Here is a 22657-nt window from a genome sequence, read left to right on the forward strand (position 1 = left end):
CCCCATTCATTTCTGAATGCTTGCCTGCTGTCACTGTGCAATAGCAACAGTCCTCTGTGAGCATCGATTCTGTCTCTTTTTCTCTTGTGTGTGTGGTAAAGGCTTCATTTCTTGCAAGTTAATTCAATCTTTAGAAAAAGGTGTGCAGAGTTTCGCTGTGGACTGTTGCTGTAGCGTTCCTCCCTCGGACACTTGGGTTCCCCACAGTCAATCCACTTTGGGTCCCTTTCCTGTTGACAGGAGCAATTTTATGCATTTCACAGGAAGAGTCAAAAAGTAGCTGCCAGTTACAGGCGCCCGGTTGGAGACCCCTGGGACCCGCTCACTGCCCTGAGCACCCAGTTGGTCCCTGTCATGTTCTCTCAGCTCCTCACCCAGCTGCCTCCCTGCACACACCAGGCCCTTCTATTTCCAACCTCTGCAGCCTCCAGCGTGGTCCTTATAGCTAATCTAAATCCAGTCTCTTTTAGTTTAAAACTGTTACCCCGCTTCCTATCACTACAGGCTCTGGTAAAAAGTCTTTATCTCTCGTATAAGACCCGTTTAGGTACCCTAAGGCTGCTATAAAGTCTCCCTAGAGCCTTCTCTTCTCACGGCTGAACAACCCCAACTCTCTCAGCCTGTCCTCACAACAGAGCTGTTCCAGCCCTCTGATCATTTTTGTGGCCTCCTCTGTCCTCTCTCCAACAGGCCCATGTCTTTCCTGTACTGAGGGATCCAGAGCTGGACACAGGACCCCAGGTGGGGTCTCAGCAGAGCAGGGGGACAGAATGTGCATGACCTGCTGGTCATGCTCCTGTTGATGCAACCCAAAATACAATTGGCCTTCTAGGCTGCAAGTGCACATTGATAGGTCATGCCCAATTTTTCGCCCACCAGCACCTGCAAGTCCTTCTCTACAGGGCTGTTCTCAATCCCTTCATCCCCCAGCCTGTACTGATACCAGGGGTCACCCCAACCCAGGTGCAGGACCTTGCACTTGGCCTTGTTGAACCTCATGAGGTTTGCATGGGCCAACTTCTAAAGCCTTGAGACCCTGACAGGTCCCTCTGGATGGCGTCCCTCAAGCGTACCAACCGCGCCACTCAGCTTGGCATCATCCACAGACTTGCTGAGGTCCTGAAGCACTGCAAGCAGAGGGACCACAAAGAAAGCCCAAGCCCTGTGAGGGCTCAGGCATTGCCAGCTTCCTGAATGCCTCAAATTTGATTCCTTCCTTGACACCATGAAAAAAAGATCACTAGGAAGTAGTAGTGAAGAGGAAGCAAACATCAGTGCTGTTCACCTCACCTTCAGGGAGGGAAGTGTGGGAGAGGGGAAAATCCCAGAAATACTTCTCAGAGGATTAGGGGAGGGAAGAGGAAGCTTTCCTTTCCCTGGGTGTGAAGGGTGAGCCACATCTCATCAGAGCAATGCAACCCTCCCCCCTGTCTGTAACAAGACCACGCTTGGTAGCCTGTAGCTGACTTGAAAATCTTTACTGTGCAAGCTGGGAAGGCATAATACAAAGATTTTTCTGGCATACACAGATGACTGAGGCTGCAACAGGCTGTCGTCCCCAGCTGCCACTGCAGGTGGTCCTACCCTCCAGGGCAGATTAGCCTGCCCACCTTCTGCTGCAGATGGCCGTGCCCCACCGTCACCTCTGCACAGGGACTGCTAGTTAGTACAGGACAATAATCCACAATTAGACCAGTAAACAAAGGGAGGGAAGACGGCTCCTGTCAGCCCTGTCATTTCTTTTAGCCTTTCTCTGCTGCCCGCCCCGTGCATGCACATGTGCCCTGCCTGCCATCAACCTTCAGGGCCAGCACTGAAATAAATTCACTTGTTTCTCTCCACTGCTTTGAAGCAGCCCCTCGCAGCCCAGTGTCACCTGCAACCAAAGGACTACACACAGCCATCACCCTCAGTCCCTCTTCTCCCAAGTAGCCAGTCATAGGATGAGAGGAAATGGCCTCAAGTTGCACCAAGGAAGGTTCAGATTGGATATTAGGAAGCATTTCTTCATGGAAAGGGTTGTAAAGCACTGGAACAGTCTACCCAGGAAAGCCCTTGGAGGGCTTTAAAAGATGTAGAGATGAGACCATCAGGGACATAGTTTAGTGCCAGATTGAGGTTATGGTTGGACTCGATGATCTTAAGGGTTCTCTTCCAACCAAAATTTATTCTATTCTATTCTATTCTATTCTATTCTATTCTATTCTATTCTATTCTATTCTATTCTATTCTATTCTATTCTATTCTATTCTATTCTATTCTATTCTATTCCATTCCATTCCATTCCATTCCATTCCATTCCATTCTTCTCTTTGGTGAGAGGGAGCTGCAGGGTTCATCCAGCTTGCCCACTGTGACCATCATCAGCTTATCAACAGCTGTGAGGAAAACAGCGACAGCAAATATCAAATCTTGTGCTTCCCTGAGATTGTCTTGTGGGTAGACAGCATGGCCTCTCTCCACCTAAAAGCCTTGGAGGCCCCACCAGTGGTGCAGTAGGAAGCTTTTTGGCACGCCCGGCTTATTCGGAACCTTCAAAAAGAGGAATAAAATGGCCACCATCCCATTTCTTGGGGATGCGAAGGAATGGATGCAGGTTGCAGGGTGAGCTGGAGCTGCCTGACAGGAGAAAAGCCCCACCACACATGATGGGTGACCAGTGCAAGGTGCTGGGGTGAATTGAGTAGCTCTTTTATCTCACAGTTACCCCACAAGACTCTCAGCCAGCTCCTTTGGATTTAAACCATCAATTTACACCTGTCTCCTTCAACACAGGAGCAAACAGCTTTAGCCGGTCTGAGAGCAAAACCTCCAGCTGAGCTCACCAGCCATTAACTATCCACAAAGGGATCCATCCCCCTCCGCACAGAAGAGCCTTGGAGAAAAACAATCTCTCTTCGACAGAGTGTCTCTCCATGCCCTAATTATGGGAGGGAAACAAAGGGCAGAAGATACTTACGATTACTGTATTAAAAAAAAAAAAAAAACAACAAACAAACAACAAAAAAATACAAACACGCCTCCCCCCGCCCCCCAAACTCAACACACACCCCCCACACACTGATTCTGCATCCCACCACTGAGTAAACTTCTATGACATTTTCATTATGGTGGACTGTGTACTATTGAGCACCGCTTTTCCTGAATGTCTCCTTTATTCAAACAATAGTTCATAAAAGTAGTTTGGTCTGGGGGAAATCTCATCCAGAACAGAGCAAACCGGCATTCAAAGATATAGGTGTCTTGTTCGTGAAAAGCAAAATTGGGAGGGTTAGGCCAGAGAGGAGAGGGGATATTTACTCCTCCAAATAGGCTTAACATAACTGAATTATCTGGTAAATGTAAAAGTTACCTGGAACTGTACACCCAGCACTATGTTGGGGCATTGCTCTCCTGCTGCTGACCAGCTGTAAGGAGGAGGAACCTTTGTACCCATCTGCAGGAAGGAAATGGTCAAGTAAGCATAAACAACGAGCTTTCTTATTTCTTCATGTGTTTAAGACAACATTCCCAGAATATATTACATTTTATTGTGATTCGAGCTTTTTCCCACTAGTGCTTTGAAACAGTGTGAGCGTATCCCATGTGGAGAAACAACAAGTGACACAAACGGTTTGTGCAACAGCAGAAACTGAATTTAAGGCTTAGTGTTAAGAAAAGCTGGGATCTCATTTTACATGAGAAACTGCTTTTAAGTGATGAGAATACATACAGGGATTAGAGTACCAAAGAACAGTCTGAATGGAAATTGTTCTTTAGTAATCCATGTATTTTACTCCCAGCGCAGATTTATCTTCATTAATGTTACTCTTCTGGTGATTTTCCACCACAGCTTACAATTACTGTAAGTTAAGTAAAGCTATAGATAACAACAGACCTTTGGCAACTCTGATCTCTCCATTACATTTGCAGAACTTGTGCGTCTCCTTTTCCTTTTTCGCGACTCAGGGACGTTATTGAAGGGGACTGTGACCACGTTGCTTATGACAGCTGTGACATTCGTCGTTACTCGTCTCTCTCATGACATCCACCTCCAAGAAAAGGTGGCGCTCAGTTTACTGCAGCAGCTTGATGCCAGCACAGCATAAAAGCTGTCACAGCTGCTCACCATCACCCATCATAAATAAAACATAAGACTCCGTGCAAGGTCTGTGGGTTGTCGGGGCATTTGATGTAATTGGTTTTGGCGTGTGACAGTGCAGAACAGGCAAGTCACAGGATGCCCTTCGTTACTACAAATGATCTATCAATTTCCAGCAATGCCGTTCGCTCACAGACCTGCACCTGCTACTGGACTTTCCAAAACTCTCGGGATGTGTTGAAGAGCTCAGGTGAGGGAAACACTTGCCCATGTTTTACAGGTAGTTTTTCTAAGGCTCACGAGACAGACATGCACAGGTAAGGTCCGTATGTTTTAAACAGGCTTTAGGAAAACTCAGTTGTGGTTTGGATATGTTACTTTCAATACTACAAGACAAGCTGTATAAAAGAGGTGTTTAGGCATTTATAAGAAAACCTTGAATTTTTGCTATCCTGTACTGACTTCCAAGATAAATATGGATAACTGAAGTGCAGGAGGAGATAGTTAAGAGCTTGAACTTGCCCAGCTGGAATTTGGAATTTCATCAGCTGTGAAGACACTATGTGCACTGCATATACATTACTTACAGGCTTCCCACCATACCTCAGATTTCTAGATTTTAAGCACAGCTTTGTACTATGATCTGCACACCCACACCACTTCTCACCCACACCACAGCATCCCAAATCTGCAAGCCTGAAGGACCCACCACAGTGACTCCCAAACACTGAATATTTTAGGGCAGGGTTGTCAGAACAGAACGATGAAAGGCAATGGGTCACTGAAAGAGCTGGAGACAGAGAATTAATGAGTTTAAGACTTTTTAAGTGAAGATTAGCAGGCATTCCTAGTCACCATAGGGGGGCACAAACAGTTCAAAGGGTGTTCTCCTTCCACTGGATTGCAGAAATAACTCAGTAAGGCGGCTCTATGTCCTTGGGCAACCTAAATGAGATTCAGATTTTTACGCTGTCATGGATCAGCGCTGATGGTTACGATTGGGAAATTTATTGGTCCAAATAAAATAACAAATGCTCTGATCAAAATGTCATTGCTTGTTCACTAAGACTACTAGAGAGCTGTTTAACACCATCTCTTTACCTGGCAGCATTGCAGTTGCTCTGCTGAGCGATAGCAGGTCTGACTTCCCTGGCATCTTTGTTGAGATTTGCAGCAATTGCTTCTAAGACTCAGGGGGGGATTGGACTAGATGATCTTTTGAGGTCCCTTCCAATCTCACACATACTGTGATACTGTGATACTCAGGAGGCTTCAGCGTGCACGGGAGTCCTTGGTGTGCACGAAGCAGCTGCCGGCTGCTGTCAGTGTCGCTGCCGTCAGTCCAGCTGAAGGCGGGCTCCGAGCCACTGGTGCTCCTGCATGATTGCAAACCGTGGTACACAACCGTGTAAGATGCACTCATTTCACAGAACGATAGAATATTTTGGGCTGGAAGGGACCTTCAAAGGTCATCCAGTCCAACCCCCCTGCCATGAGCAGGGATATCTCAAACTAGATCAGGTTGCTCAGAGCCCCGTCCAGCCTGGCCTGGGATGTCTCCAGGGATGGGGCATCTACCACCTGGGCCAGTCTTTTACCACCCTTGTAGAAAATTTCTTCCTCATGTCTAACGTAGGTTTCACCGACACCATCTAAGGATGAAGATGCAGCAATTCTGGTCCTGTCCTGCGGTAACACGAGGGGGAGCCCTTGCAGTTTTCAACAGAGACAGCAGCAGCCATATGCCTTTTTCTACCCCAAATACAAGGGCTCAGATCCTAATCAGAAAAATCTCCGTAAGGCCTGAATGCCATTTCATATCTTCTTCACAAGGAGAGCGCTTCTGGTCCAAACAAGCACAAGCCACAGATCACTAAGAGAGGGCAAGGTCACTTGCTACAGATCCCCTCCCCACACATCCCCATTTCTGAAGAGGGGCCAGGATGGACTGCGGACTCATTTTCCCATGTTCTCATCTAATTTGTCATTTCAAGGCACTTCAGGAATACTGGGGAAAGACTTTGCTGGTACCTGGGTTGACTCTGAATAGCCCTGCGGTGAAATTTTGCCCAGGAGAAGTGAGAGAACAAGATAATCTCTTCACCCCTTGATAGATGACCCTAGCACAGGTGCTGTGTCAACAGAGCTCACCCAGCTTGCTTTTGGGGAGCTTTGCTGCTTTCAAGAGAACAGCTCTGGCCACTGGGGCACACCCGTCAATCAGTTTGCATCTTCAAAAAGCCACAGCAGGTTTTGCTCTCCCTTGCCACCCAATTTTAAATACGTTTGAGCAGAGTACTTCACTATATATTCTATGCGCAATACTTCACTATATATATGCTATAGCTCTACTTATATACTCTGTTTTTCAGGACCAAGATAAGCACTAACTGCAGGTGCAGCTATTGCAAGACTTTTTAAATTATTTTTTTTTAATTTTTACAGAGTGCTGGTGTCTCTCTCTTTAGGAGGGATTACAATGAAAAAGCATATTATTCACGAGTCACCAACTCACATACTTCAGCTATACCAGCCTTCCTTCATAGTTCTGCATCCTCATTTTCTTTAAAGCATCCAACAGCATACATTTAATTAGCAAAACAACTCCATCTGTTCTGTGAGTCAATACTGACAATGTTGCTGTTAAAATATCTGTATTTCTCGGGGCAGCTGTGCTTAATGTGACAGGAGAGGACACTGCTGTGCTCAGAGCATTGTCTCTAGCATTCAGGCTCCCATGGCAGGGCTGCAGCCCAGCTGACACCAGGGGCTCCCAAAGGCCTCCACAGTCCCATCCCTGGCCCTGGGACCCTTAAGTCACCCGCATACCCTAAAAACAGGCCCCTAAAGGCACTTCCACAGAACTGCCAATAAAAGATCCGGGTTTTGTCATTTGCTTAAGTTTCGACAAGTGACACAGAAGAACAAGCTCAGATGAAAATGTGAAACAGGCGCCAGTGGCTGTGACAAGCACCAGGACACTGGAATTGAGACCCTCGCAGGGATGGGGAAGTAAGAGTTGGCTAAACCTCACCCACCAGCAGACACCGCCTCCCAACCTCGGTTCTGCTGACTGCATCCTCTCTCCTCAGCCCAAGGCGCAGGAACCCAGGCTCTCAGGTTGGAACCCAGGCTCTCTGGTTCTCCTACAGCAGGAAGCCTCAGGAGCTCATCTACTCTCGGGTGTCCCTGCTGGGGAGCAATCAGCCCTGTCCGTCCCAGGTCTCTGTCATGTTGCAGTTGTCATCATAGAATCATAGAACAGAATCACAGAATCATTTTGGTTGGAAGAGACCTTCAAGATCATCACGTCCAATGGTTAACCCAACACTGTCACTAAACCATGTCCCTAAGAACCTCATCTATGTGTCTTTTAAATGCCTCCACGGTGTTTATATGACGGCTTCCTCACCGCTGCAGTGCTGTCATGCTCCTGATGAGCTCTTGCGGATTAAGCGTCTCCCTTCAGCTTGCAATATTATGAAAATATGGAAGAAGATGAGATAGCGTCTGCCCTGTTCAGATCTTGCCTCAGTCATAACCTAGAGGGCAAGCTTAGCTCATCGTGGGAGATAAAAGGTAGGACGAGGTATCCAAGTCAACTGCAGGTGAATCCAAACTTGTCAGTCTAAGAAAAGGATGATCTAAAGGATGAACTGTTAAACTCAACAGGAATGGAAATGTAAATAAAAAAGTGGAGGTGAGAAGTAGGGACCAATAATTTAAACGCGGGACTTGAAGCGAACAAGGAACTTTCTCCCCCACTGATGTCCCAGATAAATGGTATACTGCTTCTGACCTGGGGCTTATCTTAATCCATGAAATATTTAAGGTTTTTCCACCCCCACCTTTTGATTGAAAAGGTTGTGAAGGGTTTTATAAGTTCAGCTCAGGCAGCAGATGATTTTATCTTTCATATTTCCATAGAAGCAGCTGTCTTGTTAGATTCAGCATTTGAACATTTACACCATCAGCACAGGATGCAGTGTACCCCTCACCAGGACACAGGCAATCCAGAGGAACACATTGGTTCATGCAGCACTCCACGAAACCCTCAGTGCAAGCAGTGCAGGCATGCAGGCAACAATTAAATCAGTAAGTAACAAATCCATTAAGCCAACAATAGTGCGATAAGTTGGCCCTGAAGCAAGTCAATTGAGTTAACAAAGCAGGACAGTAAAGCAGGTTAGCGGGAAAAAAACAAGTGTGGAGTCATTTAACAGACACCAAGATGTCCTGGTTCCAGCTGAGCTCAAAAGATTTTATATATCTATTTTTTTTTTCACCAAATTCTGACCACGCAGCTGCCCGTGCGGCCAAAGCTCTGAGGGACCTGACCCTTAGACCCAAGTGCTTTCTCTCGAAAAGCTCACCTTCCATCAAGGGCAGGCAGCGCCCAGGGAAATCAGGCTGACCAGACTGAAGTCGCTCTTCTGTTTACTCCTTTGAATCCTACTGCTCTGCTTGAATTGGTTCCAGTCCTCTTGCAGCCCAGACCAGTAACCTGCTCACTAGGTCATCCCAGCCAACCCACTCCAGTGAGTATTTGCAAGCCCAGACCTGCAAGGCTGAACTTGAAGGACATCATCCATGACCAGTGCAGAGATGTGGTAGAGAGGTGCTAGGTCACTAAGGGACATTACATACTGAACTGTCACCTGGCAAAGCAAATACTGGCCAGAACAGAGATGGGTGGCAGCCACTGCGCACTCTCATAATTTTGTTAATGTCAGAACCCGGATTTTACTTCATCTGGGCTAAACAAGTGTTGCCTTCCACCTGAAAAAGTGATTATCAGATGTGGCCACACACTTCCCTGTTACCTTCACCTGTTTAGGATTTACACTATATGAGTAAATGAGCATCTTCATCTGCATGATCTGAGAAGTCAACTGTTCCTGTGAATGAGGTTTTACCTGCACTAGCAGAAGACAACAGAATTGTTTACCAAGAAAACAGGAGAAGAAATGGAGGACTCAGTTTTCCGTATAAAACTCCACTTGTCCCACATGCCTTGGTGGGGCTGGCTGAAGTGACTGAAAGGCCATTCCTCTGAACACAAAATGGAGCCCAGATACTTAAAAAAATCACTAAAGGACAGCTGATTGTCACAGAATTCTTAGAAATGACCTCCAAAGGTATGTGTGACACTTCATTAACACCCCCCACACCTGCATGTGCTTCCAAAGTGGTGAGATCACTTAAGAAAACAAATACATAGAATTTATTAGAAAATTATGCACATGAATTGTAAGCACGATGGCTAGTGATGCTGATTAAAAGGGAACATACATGGTGCTGCAGCTCCCTCCGCAATAGTGAGGGAGACAACCTACATGGACACAGTTGGCCAACTCCAAGAGCAGTAAAGCCAGAGGAAGGCAACACCACCACAGCACTGGTTACCCCAAAGAAGATGGTGACGTGCTGAATGCACAAGCAGAACACCAGCGGGTTGTTCGTGCACAACAAGACACAGTATGTTAGAGCACTATGGAAGAATGCAAGAAAAAGGGTTTTATGCAGCAAAAAAGGCTCACATATACAAGCACATAAGCAACTGAATTACTCCTCAATACCACCATAGCTTCCTATTTAAAGCTGTGTTTCAGGAAATAATGTGAATATGGTCACTTTTCTGCCAACAGTCACCTACCTCCTCCTGTTCACGCATTACTGGTTGTCTCAGATGTGGCCATCAGCGGGTTTCAAAGGGCACGGAAAGTTTGATTAGAAAGGTAATAGGGGGTCTTCATTTTCCCCAGCTAACAGCCTTCCTTTCTTTTTATCCCCCACCCTTTATGCCTGCTACAGCAAATTCTACAAACAAATCTACTTCTCTGAGTCTGACAGTTGCCCACTGGTCATAATTGTGTAAAATATACCATGCACTGTATCATAAAATCACATACTGAAATCAGTAACTGCAGCTTCAGTCCTCACAAGAACACACTTCTCCCCTTTTCTGAAAGAGGACAGAGATGTCCAGAAAAGTCACAATATGCCAAAAGTGTATCTTGTTTTCAAAGTCCCGTTTTAAAGCCAGGACAAAATACCCTTTTTGCCCTTGTTTAAAAACAAACGCTTTACTTTCCAAAGATGCTCGCAGCCATCCAACCCACTGATGTAGTTCAGCACATTACAGAAAGCCCAGCAGAGGGATGAAGAAGCCCCTACAAACACATCAGTCCTTTGCACTATGAGTTGTTTGGACAGGCTACTAACGCGCATGTCTTCTTCAGGCAGACTAGAAACCCAAAGGTGCAGCTCTGCTGCCAAAATCCTGTCACTTTGACGCTACAGAAGCTGTGACTCCGGAATGCCATCGCTAACTTTACAAAAGGTGCCATGCTGAAAGGGGCAGGCTTGGGCGGGTTGTCACTTTTGACCATCCATGCTTCAAGATAAGGGCACGAGGAAAGAAACTGCGTTATTGCCTGCAAGTTGCTAATGCCACAGGGGCTGGGAAGATCTTGCCGTTTGTCCTCCAAACAAAGGGAAAGCCTCTGTGAAGCCCACGTGCATACACTCCTATTCACGTGAGAAAAGGGGACACTTTAGTCCCTTGGTTTGTTCGGCCTGGAGGAGACTAAGAGACCTCATGGGGCTACAGCTTCCTCACAAGGGGAGGAGGAGGGGCAGGCGCCAATCTCTTCTCTCTGGTGACCCGTGGCAGAACCCGAGGGAATGTCAGGAAGATGTGCTGGGGAGGTTTAGGTTGGACATGAGGAAAAGGTTCTTCCCCAGAGGGTGGTGGAGCACTGGAACAGGCTCCCCAGGGAGGTGTCACGGCCCCAAGCCTGACAGTGTTCAAGAAGAGGCCAGACAACTCCCTCAGACACATGGTGTGAACTGTGGGGTTGTCCTGTGCAGGTACAGGAGTTGGACTCGATGATCCTTGTGGGTCCCTTCCAGCTCAGGACACTCTACGATTCTTTGACAGCAGGGAGTGACAATTCTCAGCACTGGGCTGAACTTCAGCTCATGTGAAATGGTTTGCACCCCTACTCTGAGCTCCGTTCTTCTCCCCAGAGTACCACACATACAGCAGAGGCACCTTACCATGAATAGAGACCACAGATGGCAGCAGCAAGACTAACTGCTTCACGAGCCATGGGTGCTATATGGAAGAGAACTGCACCCACCTCCTCAAACCCCTTTTTTTAATGGTACAGATAATTTTCCAGCTTGCTCAGGAAACCCTAAACTTGTAATTGCTTGCCTAGGCCATTCTGGTGTCCTTGCTAGTTATGACCTTCAGCCTCAAGCAACATCTCAACAGAAAAGATAACACTTGGCAAGGACACCAAGGAAAATTAATCACTCAACAAAATTCAAAATGTACAAACAGTTCACCAAAGAACATCTAAGAGTTACCAGGCAATAAACCATAAACTTCTTGTTGTTTAAATACATTATTTAATGAGTTTTCTTTAAGAAAGAAATATTTTGAAGCTCAAATTACAATAAAGTACAATCTTCTAGATCTACAGTAGGCAGTACTATAAACATTTACCAAACCAAGTATTTTCATGTTTGCTCCTCCGCTGTTTTTGTTATTACTTACGGAAAAGAAACTCAAAATCTCTTGTTAACAGCCATCCTGTCCTAACTTGGCTATTTCATCCTAGGACAGATCAGGACAATCACGGTCCTCTCCCAAAATACAGACCAAATGTCAAGCAGGAGCAAGACACCATCATGATCGCACACTAATTCAGCTTTTTAAAGAGTGACAATTAAAATGGAACAGTTGCTTGCAGGCGATATTGAAAAATGGTGTTTCTCCTTCCCACAGGTATCACAAAAAATGCCCTTTTGCCACCAAAGTCAAACTGCCATTGAACTCATGTTCATTCAACACACTGGAGCAAATCTGAGTTTATGCAGGTAGCTTTGAGTTCACTTCTCCACCTTCTCTTTATATTTTCCCTCTTTTCCCTGCATCCAGTGTTTTCTTTCTCCCTTTTCTTAACCTGTATTATCCCTTCATCATTTCTGTCTTCAGTCACTCAGTCCCAGTGGGACAGAGCCAGAGCACCACTCCTCTTCAGTCTTCTGGCATTGCCAATACTGTGGCGAAGGGCAAATCAATAGTGCTGAGTTAGTACCGAGAAAGAAGAAAAACAAAGAAACAAGTCAATTCCTCAGAGAGTTGTTCTGTATCTTTTAAAGGCCATTTTGTATGGCCTTTGAATTCTAGTTCTGCAGTTAGTGTAAAAACATGATCGAGCCGAAAAGGCTTCAACACTTCTCGGTTTGAACTGAGCAGCCCGCTGCTGGAACCACAGCAAGCTACTGTTTGAAAGCTGCTGCTCAGCTATTAAGACATAAAAGTGGATGTCAGGTGTAAATTTCGTATTTATTATAACAAAAATTATGACATGTTCATTTGTGCATTCGGCTTTAATATAACTCTTGGTATGTAAATGTTCTACAGCAAATGAGCTCTATACAATCATGCTGGTTGTGGCAGCAGTAAGGAACACAAACAAAACGTGTCTGTAAAAGTAAGGAAAGAGACTGGAGGAAAAAGTGGGTTTCTTTAAATGGTCTACGCCATCTCAGCTCTAGCTAACTTGTACACAGCCACTCAGTCCGTTATGCTCAATGACCATGGCCCAGAGTCGCTTAAGAAAAAAAGGTCAGTTTTTCAGGTTGTGTCCTTAATGCTAAGGCTACAAAACATGTAAGCATCACTATACAACACTGAGCTATTTACAGGAATTTCCCAATCAACTGTTCTCTCAGAGAAAATTAGTGGATCTCAGTGACTTAAGTCACCTGAAAGAGTAAAGCAACTCCTAGGAGTTAGTCTCCATATTCTACAAATGTCTATCATTTTCAAGACCAAAAAAAGCCTTTTCTCTCAAAGAAATACAGTATTACAATATTACTTAAATCATTTAGCACTGGCTACTGCCCTGCTTTTCAAACAAAACAAACAAGCCATTTTAAAAAATATTACATCATCATCTGTTTCTCAGCAATATATTAAACCTTTTTATTATTTTTTTATTTTTGTTTGTTTGTTTTTACACTTGATATGTTAAGGGAAGGTTAACTATTTTAAACTTTACCAGTCAAGCATCTCTAGAAGAAAAGTCGATGAATATTAAACCTAACAAACTGAAAAGCTGCAGTTATCTGTAGTGGCAGGATAAGGAAAAGGAAGTATATAAAGGAAAAGGATAAGGAAAACCCCTGCTGTGATGTGAGCCCACTGGGTCCCACACTCAAGTCTCCTTGTTCATTAGTTTATTTCTGAGCAGTGAACAGAGTGGGTCATAGTGGTGTATCGTAATAGTCTGCCAGGTGGTCCATCGGGTACTGCCGCTGCTGTTGCTGCTGCTGCTGCTGCTGCTGTTGTTGTTCCTGGTGCTGCTTCATAATCTCCTTGACTTCTTCTTCAAGCTCTGGTGGGATAATGAACTGGTCGTCGGGATCCGGCTGTGCTGGAGCAGCAAAGTAGCCCCCTGTTTTTCGGAGTGGCGCATCTGCTGCGACTTCAATTAAGTTGTGGCTCCTCTCTTGTGGTGCCACAGAACCGTTGCCCCGTCGACGCCCTATTGTGCCCGTGGCAGAATATTCGGCTTTCCTGGAGAGGCCAGGCTCATCTTCATTGGCACTGATGACGATACCTTCGTCACTGGCTTCCACCGGTGCTTGGAGAAGCTGCTTCTCCTTCGCTCGGCTGCAGTGGATGTCCACCTCCACCTCCACGCGGCTGCCGTTGGTGAACACCCCCTCGATCGGCTCCTCATCGTCGCTGTCGAGGCCGTTGTCAGAGAAGGCGCTGGAGAAGGTGGCGCTGGAGAGCTGCCGCTGGAAAGAACTGGACAGGCAGACAGGGTGCAGCATGCAGCGCTGCTCCCCGGGGTAGGCCGGGCTGCTCTCATTCATGGTCACCTGGGGAGGCTCGTCGGAGGCTGTGGACCCCACCTCACTGCTCATTTCGGAGGTGGAGATCTCGCTGCTGATCTCCGAAGCCATGCCGCTGCTGGAAGACGGCATCCCAAGTGCATCTGTTGGCCTGTCCTTGATGACCACGTTGACAGACTGGGGGAAAATGCCCGGGCTGGGGGGTGGGACCCCATTAAGTTCACAGCAGCAGAAGCTGTCCTCAGTCACGTTGAGCTGAACCACGACAGCGCTGATACTGTCGTTGCAGCCGTAACTCTGGGCCAAAGTGCAAAGCTTCTTGGCAGCCGCCAGCGCATCAGGCACGTTTCTGACTGCCTCCACTGCTTCATCCATCGAGAGGCTGTCCCACAGCCCCTTGCTCCCCAGAATGAAGAATTCATCTTGTGGAGTTAAGGTGATGGACTGGACATGAGGACGCGGCACAACGCTTGGGTGAAGGAAGGTGTACCCCAAGATTCTTGTTGAATCTGTCACACCATTCACTTTGCCATCCTGAAATTAGAAAGGACAGAAAATTTGAAACAAAGCAGACAAGGATACACAGCACCTGCACTTCCTTGTGTTTTAGCAATGGCTGTTTTTGCAGTAGCCCTAACACTGCCATTTACAGACGAGAAAATGCAAAAGCAAAGCGACTTGTAAGGAGGTGAGAGAGCTGGGATTAGAGCACAGCAATGGCTGGTTTCCACCCTGCGCTACAACTCCTACACCCAACTCATTTGTCATCAGCATCACCTATGCACAGACCAACAAAGCAGAAGTCTGCAACAAGGAGCCATCTATTCTGCTCCCGCAGCTGCGAGAGCCAACTGGACTAATGTTTTACCAGTGAGTCAGACTTATCCCTCCTCCACCCACGATATCTGGCTTTATACAGGGCAAAGCCACACACAGCTCCACTTGATACAGGGGCGGGTCATTCAGTTATGACTCTTCTCTTGCAGCTATAACAATCATAGGTTTCATTTTGGCTCATCACTTCAGAAACAAAAGTTCATTTAGAAAAAAAATAGTTTAAATGAAGCATGCAAGTCAAATGCAGCAAAGAACAAGTCTGCATTTCTCAGCCAGCTGAGTTGTAGTGCAATGTTTTCCACGCCCCAACTACTTACTACGTTTCCACTTAGATATGACATTCAAGGGGAGGAGGATTAATATCTGAAGGGAAAACATCAGTAAAAATGTAAATCCCTGCACAGCCAAATCCCAGGATTCTGTCCTGGTTAGACTCCAAGTTGCCAGAATAAGCAGAGCAAGTGTTTGAAACAGCAAGCCTGGCTATCCATCAGCCTTCTGGGGCTAGCTGCACCTTGCTAATTGCTCGTTCAAGAAGAACAGCAAAGGTGAGGATTTACACTCATCTGGTCCAGCTGATGACTGTAGGTGTTATTATGAAGCAGAAAACCACAGAAAAGTGAAACAAGACTAAAAAAGCTTCCCCTCTAAAACCACTCAGAAGAAAAAAACCTTGTCGGCTTGTTAACTTCCCCATTAGAAGGCTGACAGCAGTGATAAGCCATCAACGTGCATGAAATCAGTGAGTCATCTTAAGACCCAGTGCAGAAGTTTCCCTTTTCCTCTATGAAACAACAGAACAAGCATGCCTCCGTGATGCATGCCAGGTTGGAGTGACTCCCTTCCAACTTGTCACGTTTGAGATCCCAGTTGTCACCTTTCCCTGGCAAGATCAACAGGCACATGACTTACTCCACACGCACACACACTGCTCGCAGGCACCCGGCAGTGAGTTTTCTGCCCTTTACTCCACCATTAAGAGGATTCAATATTTATCTATTTCTGTGCATGCGTCATCCAAGGCAAAGCAAAACTGACAGCAGTGGCTTCAAGCTTGTAAGAAGGGAACAAATACTCCTCTCGTCTCTCACGGTTCAGCTGAGCACAGGATGGGGTTTTTTTTGGGTAAGTGCTCTCTTTGAGAGCCGCCTCTCAAAGGGCAGTTCTGGGAACGTAGCAGCTCAGACAGTAAAGTCAGTCTGCCAGAGCAGGGAGTCTCCTAAGGGAAGGACGGCACTGCTCCAGGGGCTCTGCCCTCTCATCCTTGTCAATTGGAGAGGCTCTTCATGACAGCTCCAATGCAGCAACTCCTCTTTCCTTAAGGAGGAGGGTCTTGGCTTTCCTGTTTCAACACAACATGCTCACAGTAGCTCACCCTCTGAAGCTAACCAAAAACCAGCCTGGCAATGGAAGGGAAAAGCAACTTGACTGCATGATAACTTGACTGTATGACATGAATCACCTTGAAATGAAAAGTGCAACTGTGGAACCCCTGGCACTAACACCAACCTCTTAGAGGTTACTGACATGTAATTTCATGCATTGCTGTGCAAATACTCGCCAAGGAAGCTGCAAGTTTCAACAGTCCCTAACTGTTCTCTAACCTCTGTAATAATGGCCTTATGCTGCTTAATCCTCTTCAGCTCTTCTTCGCAACTCATCACGTAACACCGGGACAAAGGCAGAGGTTTCCCGTTCCGGCACAGGACGGTTTGGCACTTTCCCACGTTTGCTGAGGTTAGTGTGAAGCATCCACCAGGGTCCATGGGATCATGTTTTATATGGCAAAGGACAGCAGAACCTCCAAGTTTCTGTCCAGCTGTTCCAAGTTTCCTGGAATTTAAACAAAACAACGATTGTTCTTTAATTGGAAAACAAGTGTCACGGGTACTACGGAGAAACAGCCGCTGTTCTGCAAGCACAAGCACTCAGGGCATTGACTCTACTGGATCATTCGGACAGAAACAAAAGTCTCCACTGAAGACTCTGACACCACGGCAGCACTGCAGAGAAATCACGTGCAACTCTCAGGCAGTGTCTTATGCACACATATGCACATACTCAAATCTGCTCAGTTTTAGAACAATAAAAAAAAAAATCTTTGCACTTTTAAGAGTTGCACAGTTGTCTCTCTTCCTCTGTATCTTAAAGAAGTTTGCTTTAAATGTGAGATTAAGGCAAACAGAGAGGGTTAGAAAAGTACTGCGGACTATTAAGCAGGTAGAGCTACAGCTTAAAAAGGTGGTTCATATTATGCATCTGGTTCTTTGGCTTCTGAAGCTACAGAACTTTTTATTAAAATAGTAATTCTAACTGTAAAAACTCTTACTTTTGTGCAAAACCAGAAGGCAGAAGTTCACTGTTTTGTGATGTTTTCAGAATAATGCTCTTTAAAGTATCAAATGATGACCAAAAAGGCAGAGTGGCTGCTAACTCCGCTGTAAGAAGGCACTCTTTTCATTTATCCTGTCAGTAACTAACCTATTCAATAGGTTCTTAGAAATATTTAAGCCTGTTGTTTTAGCAGGGGTCATAGTGGAGGAAAGAAAAAAAACCTATGGAAAAACATTCATTTCAATACCAGACTGCGAAAAATCATCCCTCCTTCCCAGTATCTTGTTTATCAGGGCCTTGTCCCATAGTAATTAGGAACTACAGTAATTAGAAAGCTAATTATAGAGGTTACCAAAATTTTTAGTAAGGCTAGGTATAGCTGCCAAGAACTTCTGATTCAAAATCCTGGGGAGAGAATGCACCAATAAGTTTGTAACCAGGGTTCAATGTACTTTTTTAACAATATACTTCAGAACTGTTGCATATCATCTGTAATAATCCTCAATGAATGGTTAAATGCAACTGGGATGAATACTATTTCTGGTTCTCCAAAGAAGCGATCAGCTTATTTTGACTTGAGACCAAAAAATAATTAAAAAAAAAGAAAACAAACAAGCAGCTTTTTGCAGGAATGCTGCATTCCTGTGAAATTGCATTAGTAGAAAACAAAACCATTTAATAAGCACTTTCAATACTAAAATTCCTTAGTATTTTGAATATTTTAAGTATATGGCAACCACCTTCTCAGCTACCAGCCTGAGGCACTGTTATAAGCAATTATGGGCAGGAAGCATTTTCTCTCTTGCATTTTTAAGGTTCAATACCGTCCTGCTGCTTCTGTATCCTTCCCAATAGCAGAACCCGAGTGTTTTTCCTTTCCAAAGGATACTTTTAACTTGATCCATTCCCTCAGTCTCTAGGCTGCTTATTTGCTTTCTCTTTTGTTTCCCTGACCTCTTCATTCTCCTTTGCTCAGTTCCCTTTGTACTCCTCCTTTGTGCCATGTCTCTCCAGGCACAGTTTCTTCTTCTGTCAAGAACAGCACGCATGCAGGTTTCCAAACCACTACACAGAGCTACTATTACACTCACAGCTATCGTGTCACAATCTCTTTGGATGGGTCCTGCTCAAATAATATTCAAAGGCCAAAGGGATGACAGGAGATAGAAGTTTCTAAGGAGCCAGACTACATATTTTAAATATTTGTGTAGCCTTAAGTAACCTGAATTGGTACAGAGAAACAGAAAAGATCAGCCCAGACTTTGCAGCCAGTATTAGTGAGGAAGTTTAAAAGATGATCAACAGATTCATACCACTGATTTGGTTACAGCCAATTATGAATTTTAAGACTTAAGATACCAGATATGAGTAAGCCTCCACCCACCACTTGGTCATGAGCATTTAGTAACTCTGCAGGTGGGGTGTTTCTTTTTCGTTTGGGTAGGGAAGTGTTGGGGTTTTTCTCCCCACACTTGAAAGGAACAGAGGGCAATATTCACTGAACAAGCAATAAAAGAAAACATCATAGCCAAATACCAAGGCTTTTTCCCCTCTCACATTTTTCTGAAGACGGAAAAGAGCAGACGTCTGACCTGAAAGTGAACAACTGCCCAATGAGCATACACAAGGTAACAAAGGCTTCAGATCCATGACACACCTCTGCATTACGATGAAAGTGTTGATCATGTATTCCTCCTCATTTTTTGTCTTCTGCAGTTCTTCTGCTAAGATGTCGCTCATTGTGCACTGCAACAGATACGGCACTTCCACGTTGCGGTCACCATCAAAAACACCATAAAGTGCCTCCCGGTTGTCGCAGAAGTTGTTGGCTGAGAGTGCTGCCACACACAGCCTAGGGAAAAAACAAAGCAGGAGAACACCAAGGTTGTTTCCCACTACTGGTTTCTCATCTTGTCATTCTGACCAGAGAGATGTAGCCTGGCCTGATAGCTATTTCTAACCTTTTCCTGTTCACAAACACTTCAGGACTGCTTTCTGAGCCATGGAGAAGAGTCAGGCTCACCAAAAGCTCTAAGATGTGGAGAGAACTATACTGGAAGATTCTCCCTCCTTTTCAGCACGTCAACACGTGCCTTATTTGTAGAAATAGGGGGAAAAGTATCTCTGAAAAAACACCAGTTTAAACTGCATTTGCTCCTCCAAAAGCCACCCTTGTGAATTAACATGCAGATGACCAGGCTGTGTGTTAAATCAGTTAACAGTAAGGAAAGGCTTGCTGGCACTTGCTATGGAAACCTAGGTAGCTGAAGATTTCTAAAAAGGTATTTAAGGAACAAAGAAAGATTCATCACATTGCCAGCAACACAGAGACTAGCAGACTATTGGTACACTATTTGTCAAGTGCTGCCTTAGTCACACCAGCTCTGCACACTATGAATATTCAGAGTTTTGGCCATTCTGCCTCTTCCTTTAGTACCTCTGATTTGCTTGGTAAACATCCTTTGGTTGAAGATAAAGAAGCTTTGCAAAGAGGAAAATGCTTTTAAGCACTCAGATCTTTTGCAAGTACTGGAGTCTTGCATAGACAAAATGTGTCGGTTACACTTGTATCTTAGCAACTTCCCTAACAAAGACCAAAGTTGAGAGCCAGGCAGCGGACTGGTATACAAATATAGAGTCATGGCATGGCCTCTGCCTTTGTGGGGCCCAAAACGTCCCCAAAACTTTCACTGAAAGGACTTCTTTGTATCAGCATAGAGGTGCTCTGCTGCTGGGATGCTCGTATAACAAAAACCGCGCCAGGTCGTACTTGTTCTTCACGCCCGACGCTTCTGTGTAACCGTGACTCCACACCGCCGGCGCCCCCGAAGCATCGCTGGACGAGGTCTGGTCGATCTTGAAGCAACGGATATTGCTGCAAGGAGAAAGGAAATGGGAAGATGCGATGGATTGAAATCCTGACATGATTCAGCTTAAAATGGATGGACAGCCACTTTTTTCCCCGCTCCCAGTTCTCAGTAATATACTTAACAGAGTAAAATGAAGGAGGACATCGAAAATGGTAACTTTTACGTGTCTGTACACAAAGAATAAAAAAGCAGTAAATAACCGAGCCTCTATGAGGGTGTCAGCTGCACTGTTTTGCTCAGCCAGCTTTTCTTTTCCTGCCCTCACCCCTAAGCTATTTGTTTCAACTTGGCCCAGTAGGGATACAAGGTAAATCTGTCCCTAGTTTGATGAAAGCCAGTACAGGAGAGTGGTTTTTTTTATCTTATACATCTCTCCTACTCATTTCAACAACAAGCCTCTGGGCTCTTTTCATTGTACTCAAATGAAGCCTCTTGTATGACCCACATCACCTCCTAAATGAAAAAAACAACAACCAGTCTTCAGGAACAGCAACATGTATTAACAGCTTTCCATGAAAATACCCACAAACAGAAATCCATTCCCTCCTCATCCTGCAAGTGCCAGCCTGTGGTCCTGCAAATGAGTGCGGCCCTTCTGCCTCTCCAGTTGTACAGTCCAATTTTTACTGACGCCCTTGATCCTCAACCCTCCAATTTACTACCAACACAGACTTTAGTCTGAACTTCAAATATCTCACGCAGCACAGTGAAGACTTAAAAAGGGCCCAGCCCTCTCTGTTTATATTCTTCAGAGCCCTGCTTTGCTGGGGAGAGATGACCTCCCCACAGCTCTCTTCCAAAGGCAGGAAAGTGAGCTCCCCACATGCTGCAGACACTTCAAAGGCACACGAACCTTTCATGAACCAAATGAATCATAAAAGGACACAAGCAGAAAGGTCTAACTGTTCACTCTGAGCATTCATTTCTCTCTGTCCAAACCCCCACCTGACCTGAACACACAGAAAAGTCTTTTCAGCGTTGCACAGCCTTCCTCAAATAACCCCAAGTACTGTCACATCCAGTTCTATTTATTTTTACGCTAATAGTCAGGATGTACACCAGTGAGGGCAGATTAAAAGCAAACAAATTACATAAATAATGTTAGAACCACCGGTGTTTTAAGCCCTTGGTTTTGCAGCCTTCTGTGTGGCAAACAGGAGGCAAACATTTTGCCATGAGTGTTAAGAGAAGATTATCTGACCCCAAATCAAACTGGAAACCTGGATTTCTTCTAAAGTAGCAGGCATTTTAATTCTGTCTCCACTTGCAAACCACTACACACATGAGCAAACACACTTTCTTCACAGCTTGCTCATACAAGGCACTTATTTCCCAGGACAGAGGAGCCTGGATCAAAAGGGTTTTTCTGTTTGTTTCTTTTTTAACCGGGTTGACTGACCCTTGGTTCCTGGGCAAGTCAAGGACCCAGAGTTGTCTCAGGGCTTCCCAGCAGTGAAGAAAGCCAACTCAGTGCGCTGCTTTCAGCTTCCTCAGTGGCACCACTACAAATAGACCGTGGGCCCGGAAAGGAATGATATCCAGCAGCACATCCTATGCAGGGAAGATGGGCTAAGACTCCCACAGTCAGCATGGTTTGTTTCCCCTCTAATTTAAAATGACTGTTACAACTGACCTAGATGTACTTCCCTAAAAAATCAAAGGAGCACCATCCTTTTTTTCATTGTAATTGCTACTGAAAATTCTTACATCCAGTGGATCACTTGGCAACATCCTCCCCAGCATGCAAGCCTCCTTTAAGATCTCCATACATATTAAAAAAGCAAGCATGCATGACAGGACTCTTCTTCTCACCAGTACTAAGAATACAAATCAACTTACTACCTGCCTCAATCCTGCCAGGACACAGATGGAGAGCTGCCTTTCACATGCAGAAGGAAGATATAAAAAGTACCAAGTGTACAAGTATTTTTGCACTTGCCACAAAAAAAACCCACAAGCAAGTGAAAGGAGCACCTCCTCCCTCACAGTCAATTATAGCAATATACTGTAGAAGTCAGTGTAGTGTATCAGTACAGGCACCAAGAAGCCTCTCAGTGGGCCTGGAACACCCAATTGTGGCTAATGGATATTAGGGAAGACAAAAGGCCTGAGGTCTTAAGAATAACTGATTAAAAACCAAACCAAACAAACAAAACCAAATCAAACAAAATACACACAACAAGATGAAAAAAGTTTTCTGTGAATTAAAGACAATGCACATGACAGTGAAAGTATCGTGTGTAACTGGGCCACACTACTTACTCTTCTGCTACTTAGGACTTAAATTTTTATAGCAGTACAATACTGCTATAGGGCATAATTCCTGGATACTGAAGTGGCAAGAGACTGGCTTGCCCATCTTGTTTGCTGGGTTATACACAAGAAAAGTTTATATTTCACTTTCAGTTTTGACGCTGTTCAATTAGCTTTGTCATATATATATATGTGTATATATATATATATATAATTTTTTTCTTATTTTTTTTTTACCCTATCAACCAGAGCAACATTACACACTGCTTCTTCAGGAAGGTTTCCTGTATACAATGAAGCCACCCTTAGAATACAGGAACGCCACTGTTTTTCACTGTCTGCTGCAGAAAATGGACTCTTGTTTTTATCTGTGCAAACTCATCATTATTCAAATTTCCAT

General features: G+C 45.0%; 1 protein-coding gene across 1 annotated transcript in view; it reads right to left on the minus strand.

Annotated features, from left to right (window-relative positions):
* Positions 1–11477: 11477 nt before the first annotated feature.
* The window catches only part of PHLPP1 (PH domain and leucine rich repeat protein phosphatase 1), a 142950-nt gene continuing 131770 nt past the window's right edge, over positions 11478–22657 (minus strand). Inside the window, exons 14-17 of the mRNA XM_065052560.1 lie at positions 19905–20009; positions 18792–18986; positions 16405–16633; positions 11478–14497 (exon numbers count right to left, since the gene is read on the minus strand). Of these exons, the coding sequence (XP_064908632.1) occupies positions 13367–14497; positions 16405–16633; positions 18792–18986; positions 19905–20009 (1660 nt within the window). The 3' untranslated portion in view covers positions 11478–13366. The remainder of the gene's footprint in view (positions 14498–16404; positions 16634–18791; positions 18987–19904; positions 20010–22657) is intronic.

This window comes from Columba livia, chromosome 2, assembly GCF_036013475.1.
Source record: "Columba livia isolate bColLiv1 breed racing homer chromosome 2, bColLiv1.pat.W.v2, whole genome shotgun sequence".
NCBI classification, from domain to species: Eukaryota; Metazoa; Chordata; class Aves; order Columbiformes; family Columbidae; genus Columba; species Columba livia.